The sequence below is a fragment of the Pogoniulus pusillus genome, chromosome 4 (assembly GCF_015220805.1).
Source record: "Pogoniulus pusillus isolate bPogPus1 chromosome 4, bPogPus1.pri, whole genome shotgun sequence".
NCBI lineage: Eukaryota > Metazoa > Chordata > Aves > Piciformes > Lybiidae > Pogoniulus > Pogoniulus pusillus.
In genome coordinates, this window is record NC_087267.1 from 39,660,152 (window position 1) to 39,681,876 (window position 21,725).

At 42.3% G+C, this 21,725-nt stretch overlaps 1 protein-coding gene across 4 annotated transcripts in view; it reads left to right on the top strand.

Moving 5' to 3' along the window:
- Positions 1 to 21,725, top strand: part of BEND7 (BEN domain containing 7) — a 74,841-nt gene that overhangs the window by 25,408 nt on the left and 27,708 nt on the right. For all 4 annotated transcript variants that reach the window (XM_064142626.1, XM_064142625.1, XM_064142627.1 and 1 more), the window contains exons 5-7: positions 2,388 to 2,653; positions 7,757 to 7,982; positions 13,637 to 13,756. In XM_064142626.1, coding sequence (XP_063998696.1) covers positions 2,388 to 2,653; positions 7,757 to 7,982; positions 13,637 to 13,756 — 612 coding nt within the window. The remainder of the gene's footprint in view (positions 1 to 2,387; positions 2,654 to 7,756; positions 7,983 to 13,636; positions 13,757 to 21,725) is intronic.

Below are 21,725 nucleotides of genomic sequence, written 5' to 3' on the forward strand. Positions count from 1 at the left end.
GGGAGTTAGGTAGTTCATCATAGGCCACTGTGAAGCTGCAGCAAAAAAAATTAGTGTTAATACTAATGAGGAGTTGGAGATGTTGGAAATTTTGTCGGTTGAGTTAGCTGTCCAGTGTTGAGTGATGAGGAGCAGAGCCAGAGAGGCTTTTCTCTTAGAGTGGCTGGATATGACCTCTGTGAAAAAGGGAGTGTTGAGTAATCAACTGAAATATGGGTGGAGTGAAGGGCTGACTAAACTCCTTGTCTCTACAGCATATAATGCTTGAGTGAGCAGTGGGAAAGATCAGACCGGTTTTGTAATAGCAGTTGATACACATAAAAACACTTCTTCTGAAACCATGGATTTACAAAGAACCCCACAAAGGCTCAGCTTTGCAGTCTGTGCTGGGACAGGGAATTCTTTACTCACTTACACCAATGTCATTGAAATTATTAAAAAGAGTTTGTGGATGAGAGGTACAGAACTGGGGTTTGTGACAGAAAATCTGGCTCCTCTACAACAGAAACGTTTCTTGTTTTTTATGTGTCTACAGTATAAGTACTTTGTTAATTAGTGAACTTCTTAATTCACTGGGAATAGTTCATATTTTCTGGTAGGTATGAAATGATGACTTTTGCAGAGAAGGAAAATTGTTTGGCATTTTAATTGCTAAAAGACCAAAAAATAAAATTCAAACATGTAAGTGCAAGTAGTGAAAGTGTAATAGTACTTAAACACCCTTCTGTCTTAAATGATAAACTACAAATTGCAGTCTTGTAAATCAGAAATTAAGTATCCTAGAAATCTTTTAATAAACAGTATTCCAAGGTTTTGTTTGGGGATTTGTTTGTGTTTTTCTCCTGAAGTTTGTAGATGAGGAATATTTGTAGTTCACTTGTCGCTTGAATGAGTTTTATTTGCATGTGTAGCACTTTGAGCTTTTCTTTTACTTTGACCTTGATCTTACTGATTCACCCAGACGTGTAATTGTATTTGAACAGCATTCTTTTGGAGGACTTGCTCACACTAGCACAGGTTCAGGATTGGTCCCTTAATTTATACTGCAAAATATTGATAAATATAAATACAGTCCCTTAGATTTTAGAGGTAACAGGTGAACTGTCAGTTTCTGTGTGTGAGCAGGACGATCTGATGCAACCTTGCATAACTTTTTTTCCCAGGATTTAAAGTACAGAATAGCATTTTCACTCATTCTTGACATAATGGTACTTGAAATGTTCTTGCTAAGCTAATTAACTTAGTGACTACATTCATAAAAATAAGTGCAATTGCACTAGCACTTGTGTTATCTTAATTTATCAGGAGGAGATGCTCAAAACTGTTGAGAATCTCAGTTAACAGCTGAGCTTGTATTATTCTCAGCTTGTACTATTATGCTTTTAGTTTTCAAACCACTACATGTACAAGCTAAGCATGCAATTATAGAATGGTTTGGATTGGAAGGGACCTCAAAGGTCATCTAGTCCAACTCTCCTGCAGTAAGCAGGGACATCCTTCACTAGAACAAGTTGCTCAGAGCCTTATCGAGCCTGACCTTGAGTATCTCCAGGGATGAGGCCTCAAAACACTTCCCTGGGCAACTTGTTCCAGTGTTCCACCATCCCCGTGGTAAAAATTTGCTTCTAACATCCAATCTAAATCTCCTTTTCTCTCCTTTCAAACCACTGTGCCTTGCCTATCACTTCAGGCCTTAAAATCATAGAATCAACCAGGTTGGAAGAGACCTCCAAGATCATCCACTCCAACCTAGCACCCAGCCCTATCCAATCAACTAGACCATGGCACTAAGTGCCTCATCCAGGCTTTTCTTGAATATCTCCAGGAATGGCAACTCCACCACCTCCCTGGGCAGCCCATTCCAATGGCAAATTTGTAAATAGACCTTCTTTGTAAATAGACCCTCTGCAGCCTTCTTGTAGACCCCCTTCATGTACTGGAAGACCACTATTGGTTCTCCCTGGAGCCTTCTCTTCTCCAGGCAGAACAACCCCAGCCTCTTCAGCCTGTCCTTGTAGCAGAGGTGTTCCAGGCCCCTGATCATTTTTGTTGTTTTCATAATCATTGCTGAAGTCCTCTATGTCACCAGCCATCCAGTGGTCACTAAGAAAAAGATCCTGATATGCCTGATTTTCCTAAAATGCTATTCATCAGTATGTCTTGGAAAACATCATAGTAGAGTTCAGTGTCATTATCCCCGTTGTACAGACTGGAAAATTATGTAAATGTGATCAAGTGTAACTGTTTCACATGCACAGATAGGCTGAAACCCCTACCACCTATCTAGAAGATGCAGGTGCAGTGTATCAGTAGTTTAATGGTTGCCTCTGTGTGGTTGTACTCGTGCTTTTGTCTGTAAATGTAATTCATTACTTTCTTTCATTCAGTTGGGACTCAGAATAGACAGCAACCTCCTGTTCCTCTGATTTGTGCACAAAAGTCAACAATATCAAGAAAGAGAAATAAAAAGAAAAAACTGCCCCTCAAACCTGTTGAACCAATTCCCATGAATAAGAAATCCAACTCTGCAGAGAATGAAAAAAAGCTGTCGGCAAACTCAGAACGATCGAGTCTGCAAGAAGTTGAACCCCCTCTAAAACCAGAAACCCCTCTTTCAGGATTTGGAATTATCCTTGAATCAGCTTCGTCAGATGTAAGTTAATATTTTAATGCACAAGATTACAGGATTTTAAAGCATTAACTGATCCAGGACAATCTGTACTCAAGTCAGGTTGATGTGTGTTCCTACTTTTTGTTAGAATAAAGAAGCACATCTTGGGTAGGAGAATGGAGACAGTAGGGTTAGACATGGGAAGTGCTAATTACAAAGTGTTGGGCTGTTTATTTTTTTTCAACTTCCATGAGCATGCAGTTCTCCTTTGAGTTGAAGGCTGCCTGTTGTTTGAGCCTGTAGTAGAAACTTATTCTTCATCTCTTCTGTTGCCAAGACCCACCGTGAGACCAGGAGCTGTGAAAAGTGCTGCATGTGTGAACCCTTCACAATCCTGTCATTTGCTGATGAGTGCACCTAAGCTACACTTATGCTCTTACCTTGCCAAGATGTATTTGTGTGCTGCTTCATGCCTGGCTGGTCTCACTGGCTTCAGGGAACTCCTTATCTCAATCTTTGCTGCATCTAGTCTGGTGGTCTCACACACACACATAGAAGGGGCCAGATGGGACCTCCAGAGGTTATCGAGCCCAACCCCTCTGCCAAAGCAGGGCAAACCTAGGGCAAGCCACACAGCAATGCATGCAGGTGGGTTTTGAGAGTCTCCAGAGAAGGAAACTCCACAGCATCTCTGAGCAGCCTGTTCCAGTGCTTCAACACCCTCACTGTAAAGAAGTATCTCCTTGTGTTGAGGTGGAGCCTCCTGTGTTCTAGCTTGTACATGTTGTTCCTTGTCCTGTCACGGGGTACCACCAAAGATCCTGACACTCACCCCTCAGATATTTATAGACATTGATCAGATCCCTTCTCAGTCTTCTCAAGACTAAACATCCCAGTTCTCTCAGTCTTTTCTGCATAGGAGAGATGTTCAAGTCTCGCTGCTTTCTGTGGTTGCTGGGTGAGGGCCTTGGCACTGTTGATGATGTCAGTGTAACTGAAGGGGCCAAAATTTGCCACTCTAAAAATCTGTGCTTTTCTCGTGTAAGATTGTAGGAAGCATGTTTTCTGGCTTGATGGAACAGTACATGTTGATAGAGATTTCATGCTTCTGGTGGCTGATTGGCTTTGTTCAACAACTAAATAGATGTTGCCTGAACCAGTTGACTGATGACTAAACTGGTCATTAATTTCTCTAATATATTTTTAATTTTCAGCAGGCAGTTTCCAATTTCCTAAGTACTATGAGCTAGAAAAACATAATTAAATTCAGTATCAATAAGCATAAATGAAAACAATGCAGCAGATAATGCTCTACCTTTCTGGAACTGGGAACTAATAATAAAAAAGAGCAGTCATGATAATTCACTTATATAGATGCAAGCCACACCACTAATTAGATTGCAGTCTCATGCCACAGAGTCAGTGTAGTGATACAGAGCAACTTAGTTTGATGCTTTTGCAGAGGTTTTCCTTTTGTAGCATTCTGCTTAATAATGTTTGAGGGAATGGTTTGGGGAGGGATTGGTAATTTATCTCCCATTTGCAATTTGTGCTTATAATTTTTCTTAGCTTATGGCACACTTTTCAGCTTGAAACACAGTTTTGAAAACAGTTTTATACTTGCAATGGAATGTAATTTGACTTTATGAATGTGTTCCATCACTGGACACAATTCTTCTTAGGTGCAAATTTGACCTAAGGGAAATAAAGAAGAAAAAAAAGAAAGAAAAGAAAACATGTGGCTCATAAATTAAGTCCTCATCTGCCCTCCCATGCTTTGCCCCCTGCTTGCTGCAGTAGTTGGCTAAATCTACAGAGCCAGAAGCCCAAGACAAACAAATTGATGTTGTTTTGTCTTTGGAAAGAAAACAGTTGAGTTTTGAAACAGATATATTTAACAGCGAAAACAAAATGTGACCTTAAACATTTCGAGAAGGCTAAAGAAAGTGACCTCTTTCAGAATGAATGGTGATATTATCCTTCTCCATTTATTCATAAGCATCTCTAGTGTGCTCACGACCAGCCTGTCTGAGCGCCTGAAAAACTGAGCCGTTTTACACAGCGCCATAAATAAGTGCTCCCTTGAGAACGGTGTGCGGGGCTGTCTGTAGTGTGTGTGCCGTGTCGTACGCCAGGGCTGCTGCCGCTCTTCTTTTGCCAATATTTACTGAACTTGAAGAAAAAGCTCTGTTTAAGGTGTGTAAAACTACACAGGACTACCAAAACCAGTGCGATTAGTTCACATTTGCTGAGATGAAATACTGCTTCTGGCAGAAGTGGAAAAAAGCCTTTGTGGGGCTGACTCTTTATGTGGCTCGTCAATCAGAGAACCTGGATTTTCAAAGTAATGATCTTTTAGTTATGCTTTCTTGTGTTTGTTTTAATGTTACAGTGTTTTATTTCTAATCTGCATGGTGGAACCTACTAAAATGCCTAGGATTAAATCTAATTCACTGCCTGCTAATTTCAGCACAGCAAAAGCCTTTGGCATTCAGGTCTTATTTTTTTGTACACAAATAGTTTACCCACCAGTTCCTTACGCCACCATCATTATCTACTAACAAATGCTTTTCCTTTTGAGAAATTGCATTCAGAGTGATCATAAAGTTCTATTAGGTGCTGATTGTCTTTGATTGAAAAATAGTTTACTGCTCAAGGAAAGTGAGCATAAATCAGCATTTTGCCTTCAAATTATTTCACTGACTTACAAATTGATTCCTATATTAAGAATAAAATAGTCAGAAGTGAAATATTATTGTTTCCTCCATGCTGGTGCACTGGTAAGGTTTGAAATGTTTTTCACAGCTGTACTAGTGAAGATGACTTGTCTGCCCTAAGCAACTTGTATCACTGAGGTCATCTTAGATTGATTTTGTAGGACCTGAAACCCACGTAACAGAGTAGGACAGGATATATTCATCACCATGACAACTACATTCTGGTTCTTGATTAACATGAAGCAGATTTTTTCCCCAAGTTGTAAACTTGTCCTACATCTATTTGCTTTTTTAAAGTCTTCTCTGTCACCAGAAAGTTTGAAGCATCAGAAACACACCTACAGCAGAAGACTGTCAAATAGAGTGACTCTGACTCTTTTGCTGGACCTAGCATTTGGAAAGTTCTCAAGGTTAAAAAAAAAACAAACCCAATGCTTCATCCAGAAGAAGCTGAGTAACCTACCTGCTTTTTAGATTTGGGTTGGTTTGGGTTTTTTTTAATTGCTATCTGCCTATTTGAAGATTCTTCACCCTGGCTTCCCAAGGCATTTTAATCTTTGGGTTTATTGACCATGCACATGTACCAATGACAGTATGTGTTTTGAAAATACTCTGCTTGCTGTACCTCTCTTGATGCTGATTTCTTTTTTAAATCCATGGGAAGATAGGGAGCCAAATCCTTCTGAGATTGGCAGCTCCTTCTTTTGTCTAGACTGAAGATGTTTGCAGGTGATGTGATGGGAAACACTCTGTAAACATCTTGGAAAACAAGCCATCACTAGTGGATATATTTTCATGTAGGGACAAAAGAGTGTAAGTTATTAGGAGCTTGGATGTAATGTTAGCTTATTTTTGCCCATCATGACCACTGTTTTTTCCTCCCTTGCCAACTTGTAGATTAAAATAATAAAAAATTTAGTTTGTTCATGGTGTATGTTCATCATAGGATCACAGGATGTTAGGGGTTGGCAGGGACCCAAGGAGATCATTGAGTCCAACTCCCCTGCCAGAGCAGGACAATATTATCTAACACAGACAGAGGAACACATCCAAACGGACATAGACCTATGTTCATAGAATCATAGAATCAACCAGGATGGAAGAGACCTCCAAGATCATCCAGTCCAACCTAGCACCCAGCCCTAGCCAGTCAACTAGACCATGGCACTGTGTGCCTCATCCAGGCTTTTCTTGAACACCTTCAGGGGCACAGTGCCTCCACCACCTCCCTGGCCAGCCCATTGCAATGGCTGGTTGCCTGGGAGAAGAGGCCACCCCCCACCTGGCTACAATGTCCCTTCAGGTAGTTGTAGACAGCAATGAGGTCACCCCTGAGCCTCCTGTTCTCCAGGCTAAACAACCCCAGCTCCTTCAGCCTCTCCTCATAGGGTTTGTGTTCCAGGCCCCTCACCAGCTTTGTCGCCCTTCTCTGGACACATTCCAGCACCTCTACATCTCTCTTGAATTGAGGGGCCCAGAATTAGACACATCCTAGGTCTCTAGTTATTCCATACAGATGTAATGTGTAAGCACTGTGAGATAGTCACAAAAGAAAATACTTGAAAGACTAGGTGATCTTTAAAGGTCCCTTCTAACCTAAACTATTCTGTGATTGAATGTTGTGTAATTTCTGATATGTACAGACAGGGGCAGTAAAAAGACTTAGTAAGGGAATTTCCTTGAAGGCCTTTTTCTGCTTTGACCCACAGTGTACTTGACTCTAGTGAAATACAGGATGATTTTGTTTCCTCTTCTTCATCTCAGTTTCTAGCAGTCACATAAATCCCTGTGACTTACAACTAAGTTTTTTTTATGCTGAAATAAGCTAACATCATCCTCTTCTAAGGATGGATTTTGGGAATATGAATAGGAGGGAGAAACAAATGATCACCAAGTGCTGGCTACAAGGGCAGCCTCAAACTCATGATATGTTTCTGCTGATACGGGTCATCTACACTGGAAGCCTTCTTGTGAAACGACTTGGATGGGTCTGCTAGTCCTGTAGTTGTGCTCCTTGGAAATGCCTGGTTGCACCGCAGCACACTCCTTCACATCGTTTGGCATAACCCCATAAAACAGTGAGATAAATGTCCAAAAGGCATTGTGTAAGAGTACTGCTCTGGGATGATCCTCTGGTTTGTCACTGTTATCCAGTACTGAAAGGTATCTCTTTTCCTTTCTCTTGCTGTGCAGCAGAAATAATGTCAGTAATTGTTAACCATTACGGTGACTAGACATGAGCATAATGATTTTATTTGCATTTTAAGGTGCTTATTCAACTGAAGGGGTTTGATTTCCATGAGGTAGGCTGCTGTGGAACTGAATAGCTGGGGTTTAAGTGGTTGTAAAGTCTCACTAAACACAGGGTTGAAGTAAAATAATGCCTTTGAATGCTCGTTTAATTAAAACAGTTGTATTCTTTTGGTAGCCAGAAGTGCAACTTGCAGAAGGCTTTGACGTCTACATGCCGAAATCTCAGCTGGACTCTATATTATCAAACTATACCCGCTCAGGAAGCCTGCTCTTTAGGAAGCTGGTCTGTGCATTTTTTGATGACAAGACTTTGGCTAACTCTTTACCAAATGGCAAAAGGAAAAGAGGGCTCAATGACAACCGGAAAGGACTAGACCAAAATATTGTGGGTGCAATAAAAGGTATGTGTCTTGCTTGCTTTCTTGTGTGTAATTGGAACATATTCTCAGCTAAAGAGGGTGTAAGGGGATTAGAATTTCTGACGTGTGTGAGGCCTATTAAAATATGCAGTCTTATTTTTATTCCCTTTCATTCAGTTGTTTAAAAATAGCTTCTATGGGGACAGCTTGTGTTCATTTTAAGCAAATGATCCTGGTTTCTGAAGTCAAGCTCTAAGGATAGAAACTCAGTGTTCATATAAGAGAATTTATTTCTTTTCCCGGATATCTGAGACGTGAAGAAATCCTTAAAACTAACTAACAGCATCACTGACCCTCTTCAATCAAAATTCTGAGGTTTGCACTGCATCTGACTGTGTCTGCTGTCTAAATAGTTTACTAGGACTGAGCTGCGCCAGGGGAAATTTAGGCTTGAGGTGAGGAGAAAGTTCTTCACTGAGAGAGTCATTGGACACTGGAATGGGCTGCCCGGGGAGGTGGTGGAGTCGCCGTCCCTGGGGCTGTTCAAGGCAGGATTGGATGTGGCACTTGGTGCCATGGTCTAGCCTTGAGCTCTGTGGTAAAGGGTTGGACTTGATGATCTATGAGGTCTCTTACAACCTTGGTGATACTGTGATACTGTGAGTTTGATGCTTCACAAGAATGGTGGTAGCCCTTCACTTGTGGGATCAAATTTGATAGTACCAGAATCCTGTACTAGGTGGTTTTTCTTAGCTGTCCCTGTTTTCAGGCTTCTAGGAAAACACACGTGTCTCCAAACTCTGTTGTCTCAACATGCAGACAGCAAGTATTAGGTCAGACATGCTGGACTAGATTCTCTCAATCTGAAATCTGACATAGTAGGGAGAATACCTAAATAAACAAAAGACAGGCTGTGTTGCAATGTAGAGCTTGTTTTAGAGGCTGTGACTTGTCCTGAGGTACAGAATGCTAACATAGAAAACATAACAAATAAGAGCTTCTCTATAAGTCCATTGGCAGCAAAAGAATGCGAGGGAACTTTTTCCAAACATCTCTGTGTCCATGTACGGCCTTCTCTCCCCATGCAAGAAGGACGTTGATTTAGTGGCTTGAGTCATAGAATCATAGAACCAACCAGGTTGGAAGAGACCTCCGAGATCATCCAGTCCAACCTAGCACCCAGCCCTAGCCAATCAACTAGACCATGGCACTAAGTGCCTCAGCCAGGCTTTTCTTGAACACCTCCAGGGACAGTGACTCCACCACCTCCCTGGGCAGCCCATTCCAATGCCAATCACTCTCTCTGGCAAGAACTTCCTCCTGACATCCATCCTAGACCACCCCTGGCACAACTTGAGACTGTGTCCCCTTGCTCTATTGCTGGTTGCCTGGAAGAAAAGACCAACCCCCACCTGGCTACAACCTCCCTTCAGGTAGTTAGAATCATGGAATCATAGAATCAGTGGAGAGCCTCCAAAACGTACAGTGCTAAAGAAGGTAAGTGGTGAAATATGCATGAGAAGTGACATATGAGAGGCTGAAAGAACTGGAGAGAAGATGATTCAGGAGAGACGTTACTGCTGTCCACAGCTATCTATAGAAGATGGTGTCAGACTCTTCTCAGGCACAGAGAGGCACTGGACACATGAAAAATTTCAGCATGATATAAGGAAGAGCTTTTCCCACATCAGGGTGATTCAACAACGGAATAGGGTCTCAGAGCAGCTGCAAGATTTCCATCCTCAGAAATATTCAAATCTTGACTGGTCATAGCCCAGAGCATCAGAATCTAGTTGGCCATGCTTTGAGCAGCAGGCTGGACATGGACATCTCCAGAAGACCTTTTCAACCTGTGCAGTTGAAATAAAGTATATATATTGTGGTGATGTCATAGCCCTAATACATTCTACACAGTAATTGGCAGGGTTTTTTTTTCCTCATAGTTATGCTTAAGATTAGATTTAAATCGTGAACTTTACACCTTCTTTTCATGTGCTCAATGATCTGCCACATTCTGAAGCCAAATTCAGCCTGTCCATAGCTCATTCTTCTTTAAGAGCTTTAATAAATAAGTTAAATGGAAAAAAGGGAGTTAAAAAATACTTTTTTTTTTTTAATAGCCTAATTTGAGTGTGATAAAATAAATGTTTTTCAGTAGATGCAGCAGCATTGTTGAAACAGCAGTCATCACCCACTATAGACAGCAATGTGTTTCAGTAGCTAAGCTCATTACTGGAGCAAATTCTGAGGCTTGGTTTAACCTCTTCACTTGAGTTTGGGGGAAGAAAGGGAGGAGTTGTAGTTTCAAGAGATAAATTTTGTCCATGACAGTACTGCCAGGTGCTCTGGTAATAACAAGGATCTTTATTGGCATTCACAGTACTGCCCAAATCCTAGTACCCAACCTCTCATAGCGGGGCCCATCCCTAAAAGCTGTGCTGGAATAAGATACCAAGGACTGACCTCCTGTGGATCTTGACTCAGACTGACTCCAATAGCACCCTTCCTCCCTCCAAAGAGCTGTGCTGTCAGACACTGTGGCTTCATTTATTCCAAGAAATAACTGAGCCAGTATGAAGTCCCCACAAGAACAACATCACGTTGTTTGCTCTGTTACCATTAGGATGTTCCTCCACCACGTGCTCAGATACCCTGTAGGGGCACTTTTAGTCTTTTCCATGACAGAGATATGAAAGTGGAGAAAAGGCTACATTCATGCCAATAATGAGCAGAGAACTTAAAGGAGAGACTGTTTGCTTGGAAATTGCTCTTCCTGCCTGAAAACATTTTAACTGCCTTCCTTACAAGTAATGTGATGCTTCTGGGAAAGGATGATTAGTCATCTTCTCTCATGACTTTGGGTGTTCAGTGGCACTTGTTGAATCGTTTGCAGTGCTTCTCCTGGCCCATGAGTTTCCCTTGATAGTTGCATCAGTCTTCACTCAAAAATGGTGGGGGGGGGGAAAGATGTGGGAACCCCCCCAAAAAAAACAGAAGTGGTTATTTTTGCTTTATGTTGTGACTAGAAATCCAACAAGTCCTTCCCTGCAGAAGTCAACAAACTGTGTTGAGATGTGTTATGTGCACCTCAGGGATGTCTACCAGGACTTCTAGTATCTTCATCAGTGATGCAGACAGTAGGATTGAGTGCAGCCTCAGCAAGCTGAGTGATGCAGCTGATTTGCTAAAGGGAAGCACTGCCATCCAAAAAGGCCTTGGTAGGCTTAAGCAGTGGGGTCATGTGAACCTTCTGAAGTTTAACTAGGCCATGAGCAAGGTCCTGTACCTGGGGCAGGACAATCTTTGGTATCAGTGCAGACCAGAGGATGAAGGTATTGAGAGAAGCCACACAGAGAAGGACTTAGGGTTGTTGGTGGCTGAAAAGCTGAACATGAGCTGGCAGTGTGCACTCACAACCCAGAAGACAAACAGTATCTTAGGCTGCATCAAAATAAGTGTGATCAGCAGGTCAAGGGAGATGATTCTGCATCTCCACTCTGCTGAGATCTCACCTGGAGCACTGCATCCAACTCAGGAGTCCTCAGCACCCTGTTAAAGCAGGTCCAGAGTAGGACACAAAAAGTGATCCAAGGGCTGAAGCACCTCTCCTGTGAAGAAAAGCTAAGAGAGTTGGGGTCATTCAGCCTGGAGAAGAGAACACTCTGGGGTGACCTTATTGCAACCTTTCAATGCTTAAAGGGAGCCTATAAAAAGATGGAGACATTGTTCCAAAGCCTGTAGTGACAGGGCAAAGTGCAGCAGTTTTAAACTGGAAGAGGATAGGCTTAGATTGGACATGAGGAAGACTTTTGTTTTCAATGATGAGGGTGATGAAACACTGGCACAGGTTGCCCAGAAAAGCTGTGGATGCCCCATCCCTGGAAACATTCACGATCAGGTTGGATGGGGTTCTGAGCAACTTGATCTAGTGATCTAGTGCAAGATGTCCCTGCCCATGGCAGGGAGGTTGGACTAGATGATCTTTAAAAGTCCCTTTCAGTCAAACCAGTCTATGGTCTATAATGGAGGAGTAGTTAGTACCATGCAGCTCAGATGGACTAGACATGAGGTACCTCTTCTGCTTCTTTCCTATTGCATTCCCATTCCTTTGTGCTCATGTTAGTGTTTCCCTAACTACATATTGAGCAATCAAAGCTATTCTGACTTTGGTTCAAGAGAAGAACAAACAAGTTAGAGAAGAGAAGCAAGTTAGCATATTGGCTCTCCAAGTCTGCCAGACGTTGGCTTCCTCTGCAGGCAACAGCAGGCAGGAGCCAAAATTCCCACAGCAGGCACCTCCATTGAGTCATCTGGGTACAGCTTAATGTCACAGATTGTCACCAGGCCCTGGTCACAAACTGGAAGTGTGTGTGCAACGTCAGTAGGAGTATTAAGTCATTGATCAGGCTGCCATTATGTGAGGTACAGTATGGATTCAGAAGGAAAAGATTATTTCTGCCTTCAGAGGGGCATAATTGTTTCAGGTTGGACACTGACAATGTGTGGGGCTGTATCTCCTTCTCTGAGAAGCCCTCAGGACTGGTCTGATGTTCTTGCTGCACGGACTACAAAGGAATTATTGCTAATGACCTTCATGCAATGGTTTTGTGAAGCTCCAAACACGGAAAGAGTTTGTAGTGTGTGATTACTTTCAATCTCCTCATACTCACCAGCTAGCACTGCCTCAAAAGCCTGTGTATAAAAATAACAACATTCTCATTTTATGTTGCACGCTTTTCCGTCCCATTTGTGTGACATTTGTTCTCAAGGATTACAAATTCCTTCAGCTGGGATCAGTTTTCCTCTCTTTGTTTGCTAGTCATAATTGGACAGTGAGCTCTGAGACCTCTGACCAAGACTGCAATAGCAATACCAACAGTAATCTTTTTTTTTCCTATCTCTGCTTTTGTTTTGGGTTGTTTGGTTGTTTGGGTTTTTTTTTTTTTGCACACTTCTCAGTTGTGTGATGAAAATCAATTGCATCAGTTTCACTCCATTTATAGCTTTGTATTTTTGGTGTAACACTGCTAAGTTTGCTGTAAGTATGGAATTGAAGAGAACATTGAGCCTCTATGTACCATTTTTACTAAATGTAAAACTGGGCCTACAGGATACTTCTTTCTTTCTCAAAGATGGTTTGTTGAGTTGTTGTTTTTTTTCAGCAGCTTCATAAACATTCTGCTACATCTGATTTGGCAGTATGATAACTGTAGAGATTTGCACAGTGGCAGGATATCTATCTTTCATCAGATTGCCTGCAGCCTTAGAAACCTGACCAAAAAGCCACCAAAATGACCAGATCTTCAGCTCTCCACTTGGACCATATGCAAGGCAACATTTAGAAGTGCCTGCCGTGTCTGGAGACTCAGTTCAAAGTCTGATATTTCATTGTGAGGGTTTCGTACGAAATTCTTGAGCAGAAGACATCAAGTGTAAACCACTTGCCTGGCATAAGCTTCTATAAGTAGTAACTGTGGTATTTCTGTGGTATTTACACACCCAAATGTCTTCTGAAAGGTAGACTTGTGAAATGCTGGGTTGGACTCTGTTCTCACAATCCTAAATTTGGCCATTTAAATGCCTTTTTTTTTTTATGATAAGTGGATTATTTGATGTATTTTGTTTGTAACCCTCTCCAGTCTCCCTTTCTCCATTCTGGTGGCACATTTCAAAAAGATGGTATCTTTTTATTTCAGTCTTTACAGAAAAATACTGCACTGCTAACCACGTGGATAAACTTCCTGGTCCTAGGGACTGGGTCCAGATTCTTCAGGATCAAATTAAACTTGCAAGAAGACGATTAAAAAGAGGCACAGGTATGTATAAAAAAAAATGGAGGCGTAATATGTCAGTGTAAGATTAAAAGCTTAAGAGCCTTTGTGTCCACAGTGGTGTTTTTCTTGGTGACAGTAGAGTTCTACATGATCATTGTGGAAATTAGACCTGTGAGATTTTAGCAGGTGTCTGTGTTAAGTACAGTGTTTCTTTATATTTGGCTGTCTTTGCAGCCAAGTTAACTTCGAGTCTTTCCCACATGTTACCTTTAACCCCTTCCCATTAGCACCCTAACTCTCTTTCCCAGTGTTTGATGAAGTCTGAGTCCTAAACTAACTGATCTACCCAGGGTTACAGGTGGAAGTCTTTTAATTCTGAGCTATTCTGAGTGAATGACAAGCCATTCACTGTACTGTTCAGACACAACCCAAGTGACCTTTCCCTTTAAACTGTGTGTCTGGAAGGAAAGATGAATTTTCTCACATTCCCCATGAAACAATCAACATCACTGTAGCAAAAAAAAACCTCCAACATTCACCCTGGCTGTGCCAGAAAGGGTCTGCAATACATAGGAGTAGCTTGCCAGCACAGAGTAACAGGTAATGTAGGTAGAGTTTTGCAGCAGAGCTGCTCAGCTTAGGCTGGGACAGCCTGCATGCTTGAGGGTGAAACCAGCCTGCGGTGAAGGGTCAGCACTAAGCTTTCACCCCAGCAGCAGGCAGCTGGTGAGCTCTCAGCTCCAGCAATAAACACCAGTAGAATTTGTGGGAAAGCAGTATCACTGATTAAGAGACATGTAATTACTTTCTAAACCTTAACTAGTCTCCTTCCCATCTTCATGCCTTCTATCATACAAGGGGCTCTCATAGCAGGCTTGACTTATTCTTCCTCATCTTAGTGTTTTCTTAAGGCTCTCTTGTGGTTGTATTTCCTGCCCATCTTTACCCAGGTGCATCTGACATTGTTGTCTGAGGCACATCACTTGTGTGAATATCCTTAAACATGGTCCTCACTGCTACCGTATTTAGCTGCCTGCCTTTTCCTCTCTTGCTTTCTGCCCATCACCACAATTAAATGCCTGTTAGCATTGGTGGGTTGATGGGAGGGGAGATCTGGTGACTCCACAGGGGATGCTCGTAGTCCCTGTGGCCATGGCAGTGTGAGTGAGACCGCAGGAAATGCCCTCTCCAGCATCCTGTCTGGCAGGCATTCTCTGTCCAACGCTGTGTCTCTGAAACACACACTTGGACTGGCACCTGAAATCATTCCCCATAACATTGTCATTGCTAGGAGGGAAAATCATAAGACTGGGGAAAATTACAAACACCCAGAGACAGAAATAATACAGGAGGAGGAAAATGGGCAGATTATTGAGTATCATAAGCTCCCCTAACTAGAGAAGCAAACCAGCACTGGCCTTAAAAAGGGTTTCTTGTGCGTGTTGGAGGAGGGAAGAGAGAGAGAGATACAAGATAATCTTGTTAAAGACAGTGTCAGATTACTGGTGTTGTACAACAGGGCTGCTTTCTGCCCCTTCTAAGGCTGTCTGCCCTCCCCCAGGATAGGGGAAGTGGGATACTAGGCTTCGATAAGGTGATCAGTGCAGTGCAGGGATATGGGGAGCAGAGGGTCCTTGGGCTGTCTGCAGAAGATCCCTCAGGAAAGAGGATTGACCTAATTTTGTTTTGATTTTTATTTTCTTTCATCCTTTTTTATTTGCTTTTCTTCGTGCCTCTGCAGGATATTAATTAAAATGACAATGGCATTCAGCTTTTGCCTTTCAAATGGGGCCACTTCCATCTCTGGTCTTTTCTCAGAATAGGAAAATCTAAGCAGAGGATATTATCTCTAGGCTAGCAAGACTGTGAAGAAAAATAAGTGAAGCTGAGTATAGTGTGACTGAATAAGACAGGCTCCAATATCTGTCTCTGCCTGCAGAAAGAAGGTAACTGGTTAACTGTTACGTGGGTGAGTGGTGAGCAATACCTAGCAGCTCCTAGGGCTTACTTGCTGAAAAAAAGTGCACAGTCTCTAGATTGGTGTTGTTTTGTTTACTGTCCATTCCCTCAAGTGCACAGCAGACATGCTCTTTTCAATTTATCAGGGATGATTGAACACAACTCTGTGCCCCTCTACACCTTAACATCTCCACTGCTGGCTAAGCTAACCCAACCTGACCATGCACTGCAGCAAATCAGAAGTTTCCAAAGCTTTTGTGACAGCAAAGCAGTAGATAGCAGCAGGGTGACAGAACCAGACAGCTGGTTGCAGGAACATCTTCATCTTGTTGAAATAAGATTTGTTAGTACTTTTATGGCAGAACTATGAGCTTCTGATACTTGGGATGTAGAGCTGGTCAGGCAACGGCTCCATCTACTCTCCTGCTTTATTTCCAGCGATGGCTGCTAGCAGATGCCTGGGGAGGTCTGCAGAACTGAGGGAAAGATGTTGCAATGTTTACTAATACAGTCTCACATCCCTCAGCAGCTTCATCCTGATCTAAAACTGGTTGTGTGATTTAACTATTCATTGAGAAACTGCACCACAATTGTTAAAGCTGCATGTAACCGTCAGAGACCAAAGAGGAGGTGCAGGCAGATATGGCAGGAGGTTTGATGGCCTATAAGAATAAAGTGTCCTAGGACTCCACATTACAAAACTTAGCTTTTAAAATTCTGAAAACTGCAGAAATCACAGGCGTTGAGATGTGAGACTCCTCAAGCTCCCAGAGGAATTTTTGAGCTCTTCCAGTCTTCCTGTGGGCAGTGGAGCATAGGCTGAGCCCTCATGCCCATACTCTCAAGTCAGGTAATTTTGTCTTAGTTTTGTCTCCATTTGCTTAGTGAAACGTGGCCTGTGTTTGTGGTTATAGATCAAGGTGCCCAAGGACAAATTTGCTAAATTCAACCCAGGCCTTCTGAGACAACACTTTTCCTTGGTGCCTGATCACACCAATCCATCTGCATTGCTTTCTGGTTTGTTGTAATGAGCAGGCTTTATGTGGAGAAAGCTTAAGGTGATCCTTTCATTTTCCAGAAGCCATGAGACAACTTCTTAGTCACCACTGAGCAGGGCTAAATTTTAACAGCAGAAGTATTTAAAAGAGAAGGGGCAGGCTTTCCGTGTTGCTTGCCTCCCCCTGAGCCATTTAGTACATCCTCTGATTAGTTTTTCATTTCAAACCAGGCAGTAAGATACTGCATTCATGAGCAGCCCTCTCTGCTTTATCCCGTGAAACATTATTTCAGCCTGATAATGTAAATCCTGCCTTAGCTTTCAGTGATATTAATAATTTCAGAGAATTCTAGCAAATGAGTGGGGTGGACCTGATTTTCATACCTCTTCTCATAGGGTGTGCTCTTCTGAATGTTTGCAAGTTAAATGAAATCATGATCACTGGATGATAGATGCTGCCCAGCTTCAACCTTATTTATTGTTATTGTTTGTTTCATCTCCTAAAATTAGGGCCAGAAAAGCTGTCTAATTGGAAAGCTAACAAGAAAAGAAGAAAAAAAAAACACTTTAAAATTCTGCTTTCTAGAAAATAGTTCCCCTATGTGGATTTTGAAGGGTTGTTATCCTAAGCCAGATAAAAATTCATTTAAGTTCTGAATCAGTGACAATATTTCTCATATCTGGATTTTTTGGTTTTTTTTAATTTGTTTTGGGTTTTTCTTAGTTCTTTTAGATGATTGCCTGAGATCTGAGACTCAGGTAGGTTTATTTTATTTTATTTTATTTGTTAGATCTGAGAATAAAGCTGTCACTGACATTAATTTTTTATTGGCCTTGTTCAGTCTTTTCAAAATTTCACAAGTTGGCTGTCACAAAGGGGAGAAGAGACTGTGAGGTTAATGTTACAAACAGATGTTATAATTAAAATTAAAGAGTATGATAATATTCTTCAGCCTTGACTACTGATCCCATTTCATGCCAATAGCACAGTATACTGGGGCACAGCTTCATAGTACCTGCTCTGTCTTCTCCCAGCAGAGAAGTTGAACCCTTTTGGACTGGGATGGGCTGTGAAGTAGCCCTGGAAGGGAAGAAGTCAAAGGAAAATGCATGTGCATGCTTTTCCTCTCTTAAAGCAGCATGAATTACAATGCAGATTGCCTTGTAATTTGAAGCAGTGGGTTTCCCACGGAGTGGTCTTTTCACTTTGCAGAAGAGAGCATGGGTAGGTGGCTGGTGGCACGCTTGTGGCAGCACAGAGAGAGATAGTCGACCATTAGCATAGACATCTTAAAGCAGGTGAAATCAGAAGGAACTGACTTGCTGTTCATGTCACCTCAGTGCCAGAGGTAGCATCCAAGCCTTTTGATTACTAAACTCTCCATCCATTAATAAGCAGTAAGTCAGGGGTCACACATCTCTCACAGTAAGTTCTTCCTCCCTTTTTATGTTTTGAAGAGCCTTTAAGCCATTATTCTCTAGCAGCTGTCCAATGCATAGACAGAAAAGCTGATACGATGTGAGTAATGCTCCCGAAGTACACAGGGTGAGAGCTGCTCATGCAAAGTCATCACCTTGTGTGTCACCTGGAAGCTTTTGATTGCCCTACTCCATAAAGGAAAATACAGCAGTGTTAGAAAACATGCTGATTTCAAGCAGGATTAAATAAATGACATGTTGCAATACTTCAGCCTTGAATTGTTGTTTACAATGAACATTAGTTTGTTGTTTACCAGTGTAAAATAGTAGGACTAAAGGAAGTACACACACTTAACTCTTCTCCTGCATCCTTGTTCAAACTGCTGCTTCTGGGTTTCCTTATGAGGGCTTTATTTGCTTTCTACTTCTCTTCATCCTTCTCATTTCTTTTGTCTGTATTTTTGATACAATAGCCACATGTTGCAAGAGATCAGGTTGACTTTTTGCTTAATAATGAACACAGGGCCAGGAAGGGAGTAGGATGTAGTCTGATGTGCAGTATGGTGCTTTTGTGACCAGTATCTTAGAGACAGCAATATTAACATGAGTAATTGCTGCCTTATCTTCCCAGCCCTAACCATACATGTACAAGGAGCAAACCAGCAGGTGTACACTTAACAGACAAACGTGTACCTCAGAAGCTAAACACTTTGGGGGAGGACTTCTGAGGAAACAGCTGCCAGGACTGTTTTGCAGGAGCTACTGATTTCTCTCTAAGCCAAGGAAAGGAAAGAGGCTCTCAATTCCCACAGTAGGTTCTATTCTTACTTGCCTTGTCTTGCAAGCTGGCTCAAGACAAGTAGAGTTTGGCTGGCAGTCCCTGGGTGTGGTTGACAAAGACAAACCTTCTTTTCTGCTTGGAATGACATGTGAGAAGCTGATGGTTTACATCCACATTAGGAGGTCAAGGTGTTTGTCATGGCTTTGTGACATACTTCATCTGGAGCTTCAGTGTCATAAAATAAATTCAGGCAGCTTCTGAAAAGAGTGAGTAGGTTCTCTGGACATCTGCTGTGCCTCCCTTTCTGGCAGTGCCACAAGCATTCATGTTGTCAGTTTTTACCTGGCTGTGATCTTGTTAGCCATGTAGACTTTTGTGCTGGCATGAGGAATGGGCCTGGAACAATCAGTGGAGAGCTGGACCTTATCTGTCTTGTGCCAGATTAAAATGGAGAGGTAACTTCAAAACTGATTCTGCAGAGTTGGAGAACTTGAGTCCCTGTACTCTGAAAGAGAGGTGATTTCTAGTTTCTGTTTGATTCTTTCTGTATTACTGCCTTCCTTTGAGTTCAGTTTGGACTAGGCATAAGAGGAATATTTAGGCAGAAAGGTAACTGCATCTCTAGAGCTACTTCTAAGAGTCATTGCTGAGATTTCCAGAAAACCTATCGCTGAGATTTCCAGAAAACCTATCGCTTATGTGGGTGGCATAGGTGGCACCAACCCTGGTCTCAACAGAGGGAAGACTTTCCAGTCCATTGCTAGTGCTCAGATCTGCATTTTCATTTTCATAGCTTGGATCCCTTCAACTCAAGGGGCCAGTTACAGCTTTGCCTCTTGTCTGCTGAGTGGCTTTGCTATAGAATTGCTTGGTGCACATGCTTCTTCATAGCATAGCTAGAATTGGCCTCAGAAAGTCATTCCAGATTAAGATGTGCTTGTTAGTTGTTTCTCAGCTGCTTGTTTCACTGTGCTGTCTCCTCCCTTGTGCATCCAGTCATAGAATTATAGAATTGCTTGGGTTGGAAAAGACCTCCAAGACCACCATGGCCATTAAACCATGTCCCAAAATGCCATGCCCACACATTTCTTGAACACCTGCAGGAACAGTGAATGACTTCACCTCCCTGGGCAACCTATTCCAATGCCTCGCCAGTCCAGATTCAAACCAGCTTAGGTAACTTCTTCCCAACTATTGAGCCACTCATTCCTTCAAAAATTCAAGATTCTCATGATAAGTTGTAAAAATAATTTCATTTATTTCTGCTCAGTGTGTCACCTTCTCAGAGCAGGAAAAGGTGCTGACTCAAGACAGTCACTTGCAGGTCTGTGTTGTGTACTTGCCAGGTCTCTCCATTTAAATGCTCTGTAGCAGGAAAGCTGCTTACTACTAGGGGAGTTGGTTTGTTTCTGTTTTCTTTAGTTCAGTTAATTTTGCAGAGCTGAGTAGAGGGACAAAACTAAACTGATATCCTTGCATGTGGGAGAGAGAGCAGACTCTTGGTCCAGGGGTGCATAGCCAAGGGTTGATGGATCTACATTAGGAAACTGATGTAGATCAAGAGCTGGACTAGTTCTCCATACACAACAACTCAACATCCTTGTGTGTAGAGCCATGAAAAAGGTGAAGAGAGTTGCTTTAGATTTAGGTGGGGCTGAAGGAAGTTGCTTAGTGCATCAGTATCCTTGGTCAGATTTGATCCCTATAGATGTTGTGGAATGAAGTAAGTAGATGTACAGACATGTACAGTGTAATGGGCTGATCTGTTTTGACCACACCTAGTTTGCTGTCAAAGAGCTCATAGTGTTTTAAAGGCCTTAAATATCACCTTGCAGCATCAAAAGGCAAAGGTAATAGCATTCTGAATATGGCTTGAGTAAGTTAGGCACTGATTTCCTGTTACAATGCCTGTAACTTTCTTGGGGTTCACATGCACACCCCAGGTTATACAGTCTAACAAGTCCCTGCACATCTCCTGAGCCAAATTAGTTATCTTCATGCATTCCCCTTGGCCTGTGGCAAATATAAGACGAACAGATTAGGCCTTTAGCCTGCTTTCACCATGGGCTAAATGAAGTCAAATGCTCTTGCATAAGCTGTGGGTCGAAAGCATGTGTGTGCCTCCACTGTGATTGACAAGTTACCTGCATGGTCATGGGGCTCTTAATTATGCCATGTACCTGCCTGCATGTTTGCAGACATTCTGCCCTAATAAAACTGTCCCTTGCCTGTGACCCTTGCCTGTGACCCCAGGATGTTTGGGAGCAAAATTTGGAATATTCATCCTTCTCCTGTAGGCAGCTGTTGTGGGTGGATTGCTAGCCAGAGAGGTTCCTTCATCCAAGCACTGCAGGGGATATTTCATACGTGATTTTATTAGATGATTATGACACCTTTTATCATCCTAGGAGAGAGTCCAACGTAGAGCTACAAGGATAATTAAGGGACTTGAACCTCTTTCCTGTGGAAAAAAAACTGAGAGACCTGGGGCTCTCTAGTCTTGAGAAGAGAAGGCTAAGATGGGATCTTATTAATGTTTTAAATATCTGAGTGGCAGGTGTCAGTGAGTGGCAGATGAAGGTGACAGTGCCTTTTTGGTGGTGCCCAGTAATAAGAGATGGTGGAGTCTCTGTCCCTGGAGGTGTTCAAGAAAAGACTGGATGAGGCACTTAGTGCCATGGTCTAGTTGATTGGCTAGGGCTGGGTGCTAGGTTGGACTGGATGATCTTGGAGGTCTCTTCCAACCTGGTTGATTCTATGATTCTATGACAATGAACAGTGGATACCAGCTATGACACAGGAGATTCCACACGAGGAGATAATTCTTCATGGTGATGGTGATTGAGCATTGGAAC